At 45.3% G+C, this 4,703-nt stretch overlaps 1 protein-coding gene across 2 annotated transcripts in view; it reads left to right on the plus strand.

The window, feature by feature from the left end:
* The window catches only part of HEPHL1 (hephaestin like 1), a 37,885-nt gene extending 35,382 nt beyond the window's left edge, over positions 1–2,503 (plus strand). For both annotated transcript variants that reach the window (XM_009977133.3, XM_032991076.2), the window contains 2 exons: positions 724–801; positions 881–2,503. In XM_009977133.3, the coding sequence (XP_009975435.2) occupies positions 724–801; positions 881–1,083 (281 nt within the window). In that variant the 3' untranslated portion in view covers positions 1,084–2,503. The remainder of the gene's footprint in view (positions 1–723; positions 802–880) is intronic.
* Positions 2,504–4,703: the final 2,200 nt, after the last annotated feature.

Genomic DNA, 4,703 nt, shown 5'->3' on the forward strand with positions numbered 1-4,703 from the left:
CATCTGGATCCAGCATCTCCTGCCTGAGTCCTACTGTGCTTGCTACACTGCTCCACTGGGGTTGCAACAGTGCCAGCAGGCACACCTTGTACCTGTAACCCTGTAGCAGCAGGATGACAAATGTAATGACAAATGTAGCCAAAATACTCCTTCCCTGAATAAGGTGAATTCATTTTATACCACATATTCATGCAAGTTGTGAAACTTCAAATGAACAAGCAAATGCAGAACTGAATCATAGAACCACAGAATGGTTTGAGTTGGAATGGACCTTAAATATCATCTAGTTCCAACCCCCCTGCCATGGGCAGGGCCACCTTCCACCAGACCAGGTTGCTCAAAGCCCCGTCCAACCTGGCCTTGAACCCTTCCAGCGAGGGGGCATCCACAGCTTCTCTGGGCACCCTGGGCCAGTGTCTCACCACCTTCATTATAAAAAAATTCCTTCCTTATGTCCAATCCAAATCTACCCTTTCAGTGTAAAACTGTTACCCCTTGTCCTATCACTACAGTAAGTAGTGAAGTAAGAGATGCCTATAGAGAAGGGAGATGTTGCTCATGGAGCTGCCTGGAGCAATATCTGTGCTAATCTGTTAATGATTTCTGTTCAGGTCAACAAGGCAGAAATAATTAAAAAAAAAAAATCAGCAGTACTTTTGCAGGAGAGAAAAAAGTATTTATTAAGGCTTTCAAATTAACTATGCTTTTTCTCTCTCTGCACAGAGCGGGAAGCTCCTTCAGAAGAACTCACAGCTGGAGCATACGATACAAATACTGCAAAAAATAGAACCACTGCAAAGGGTAAGGATTTTTTTAAATGTCATTTAAAACTTCTCAGATTCATGTATAGGTTTCTCATGAACCACTTGTCTTTTAACAGATTATGACAGCAAAGGGGGCAATTTCTTTGACAAAACTTTGAGTTCTGGAGAAGCCAGCCTGATACTCGCATCCTTTTTTTTCATTGGACTTGTTCTGCTGTCAACAGTATTAATCATCTTCTGCTTTGTCATCCACCAAGGAAAAAAGATCCATTACATGGCTCTGCATGACAAAAGTTCACTTCTAACAGATTCCCTGTAAATCCCCACTTTTAGCATCATTCACAGAGCCGCACTGGATTTCATGACATGCTGCTAATAAAACTGGAGCAAGATATATGCTGATAGTCCTACCCCATAGCCAGCGCTCACAAGAGTGAACATGAGCTGTAGGATTCAGCTCTGAGAGTCATGTACCACCCATCACCATTTCTATGGAATGCAGTTGAGCTTTGCCCAAGATCAAATTTGGCAGCCGAGCAGAGCAGCACACCTCTTGGCATCCACACTGGCTGCACAGGATTTCCATGGGAGTAAGGAGCGGTCAGCATGGCATCCACGTGCTCTGTGCAGAAACACGGGGTTCACACCAGGGAATAAATACCACCAGGGACTGTTTTAAGCATGCCAGCTTCTGAAGGAGCAGGTGTTAATCTGGAAGTCCCTGTGGTTCCCCAAAGTCTGGCTCAATGAATTCACTGACATTTAAGCGATTTTCCTTTTTTTTTTTTTTTTTTTTTCCCTGTTAAATGAGGAAACTGTGCATTGGGGACAGATTTTTCAAGGCATGTACGGACCTACCAATATATTTTAGCACCTCATGGAGTTCAGCAGTGCTCCTGCTGTTAGTTTCTAACAGCTTTTGTTAATCCCTTAAAAAATCTAGCCCTGAGCAACCTCTGAGAAAGTTGACTTTGTAATTGCTGCTTGTTGTGATCCTGATTCTGTACCTCTTCTTTGCACCGAGTAGCACCTCACTGCCCACCTGTAATGAAGACATCAGGAGGCTGATCTTTGTGCTCTGCGAGGAAGACAGGCAGAATCAGGCCATGTTTAGCGATACTTGAATGTTTATAGCTCATTAGTGCTCATTCTTGCCTGCTCACATCAGCTACTGCTCTTGCAGAGGAACTCCAGAAAAAACACATCTGTGAAACTGTTTATCCAAATTTGATTTTGAATGTAAATTCAAGTTGCTGGGGAGTTTTTGTTTGGTTTTTGTTTGGTTGGGTTTTGTTTTTTGGTTTTTGTTTTTTTTTTTCCCCCCACTTCTGTATTTTGCAGTATGTTCAAATGTAGGAATCTTTATTGTCCATCACCCTTATTGTAGCTTGATGGTGTCCTGGATTGATGCCCAGTTAACCAATATGTTGAAGTTTCATAGATGTTTCTCAGTTATTTCTTGAATCTTTGTTTCCCCCAATCATTTAAGAGCATACACGTGAGGTAGAACTGCAGGTCTGAGCCCAAATAGGAGTTACACCATAGCAATAAACACTTCCAGACTCCTTCTCTAAATCTTCCCTTTGAGCTGATAAAAACAGATACTCTAAGCCCTTTTATCTCTCTGCTTTGTAAAGATTAAAACTGAGGTCTCCTGTTCTATGCAAAACCACTGTCTGTCTGTGCAGAACATTTGCTCTCTGTATACCTACAAAATTAAAGCCTTTCACTTAAACATACACTGATAATAAAGGAAATTATTTGGTACTTTCCTTTTAGAGTAGCTAATGCATCTTAGTTTTTAGAAACAGAATCATAAATACCTTTTGACGATAGAAACTAGCCAGCCAAAGTGATTACAATGATAATAAAAATCCAGTTACTTGTACGAACCTTCTGGCACAGTTCATTTCATCAGACACGCTTCTCAGCTGGATGGCAGCTGTGAAACAAGAACGAAGCCTCCACAGGTCCTCAGGGCCTCAGGACATCACTGCTGCTTGCCCAGGTGACACAGCCCACCACAGAGAGTGTGAAGCATCACAGAAAGCGTAAAGTGTTGAGTTTACCTTTGCCCGCCTGGCACAGGCAGCCCCGTGGCCAGCTGTGCTCCAACACCTGCATTGAAGGACAAAATCTGTGTTGGGCTGAAGCACCGGCAAGAACAGTGTAAAGCAACAAAATGAACAAAAGAACAAAATGAAAAATTTACCAGGGCAGGCGTGTTCTCCACAGAGTGCTACAGGCCCTCAAGTATGAAAAATCTGGACTAGGAACTTGGGGAGCATTTGGAAACTGTCCTAGCACCAAAAACTTGGAAGGTAACAAATGCAAGATCAACCTTTAAAAAATTTCCAGAGGAATAAGCAGCTCTGACACCCACACAAAGCAAGTTGGCTGAAACTGTTTTAAAAAACCCAGGAAAGTGGTCAAAGGAACAAAACAGGTCATTGGAAGAATAAATTTTTTTTTTTTTCTTAAAGAAAATTGTACCTCAGAGAAGTTTTTGAAGGACTCAGTGTATAGATAAGAGACCTGGATGAATATAGCCTGCCTATATTTCCCTAAGACATTTAAGAAGGTCCTTGTTAAAGCCTGAGGAAATGAAAACACCATGGGATAAGAAGAAGGGTCCATGGAGGTTAAATAACTGCTTAAAAGACAGAAAAAGGTGGCCAGATTTCATGTTGGAAGTCACTCATGGGATGCTGCAAGGACCCTTACTCTTCATTATTTTCTCTAAGTGGTGTGAAAAAGGGTGACTAAGTTGAGTGACAATCGCGTAGCATGAAAAATGAGTGTTAAAAAGATAAACTTTAGTACTGATACATTTACAGGAGTAATTGTAGAAAAAAGCAATCCTAGCCCTATGTGCCTCATACTGTCTAAGCATCTCAGAAATTGGATCTTATTTGTAATAGTTTAACGACAACATTAGCTCCAGTGCTCTTTAGTGGGCAGAAAGGTAACTGAATATTAGGAATCAATAGGAATTAAGGACAGAGTAACCCAGGAAACAACTTAGTACCATTACATAAACGTCTGGGGCACCTGCATCTTGAATGCAGCATGAGTCACATCCCCTGGCCCCATCCAGGGGACGACACAACAGCACAAGAACACAAGAAAAACAAGAAAGGCAGTCGGTGTTGTAGAACAGTTTCCATATGAGGAATGATTTCCTTGGATTATGGTTTGGAAAATTAGGCAGGACAATTGAAAGCAGATAGGATAGTGGTTTCATAAAGGGAAAGTTGGGTGGAGAAGGGAACTATTTGTCCCTTTTGGAAGAAGTAGTCTGAGCGAGGAGAGCACCATGTGCCAAGCACAGCACAGGAGGTGGCTCTCTCTGGGGGGCGAGGGGGACACTCAGCCACCTCTGTAACTCCGGGGCTGAGGATCCTCCGAGCTTAGAGGTTCAGAAAGCAACTGGGAAAATATAAGGGGGGGGTAAAATGAATGAAGGTGAAGGCACCCCAGTGTCTCCCACAAAAAGTGACTTGAGGTGTGGCGGTGGTGATCATTTTGCGTGGGGAAAATGCCACAGCACGTGTTGCTAGGTAGATTAAGGGTTTGGGGGATCTGTCAGCCGGGGGCGGGGAGGTGTGTGCTGGGGGAGCCGGGACTGCTCAGCCGGAGAGAAGGGACGGCTCAGGGGGATCGTAACACCCCCTGCAAAACCAGGCTCTTCTCAGCGGAGCCCAGCGAGGGGACGGGAGGCGGCGGGCGCCAGCTGCGGAACAAGAAGCCTCCACCCGAGGGGACACCCCGAGGGGCCCGGCACGGCCCACAGCCGCCAGCTCCGACCAGCGCGGGGGCGCCACGACCCCCCCTCCCGCCGCCCCCCGCCCCGCTCCCAGGCGGCGAGGCCCAGCCCGCTGCAGGGCACAGCCCCCCCCCCCCCCCCCAAACCCGCCCCCCCCCCGCCGGGCGGCGCCG

Source organism: Tyto alba, unplaced genomic scaffold, assembly GCF_018691265.1.
Source record: "Tyto alba isolate M040663 unplaced genomic scaffold, T.alba_DEE_v4.0 Super-Scaffold_2, whole genome shotgun sequence".
Taxonomy (NCBI): Eukaryota; Metazoa; Chordata; class Aves; order Strigiformes; family Tytonidae; genus Tyto; species Tyto alba.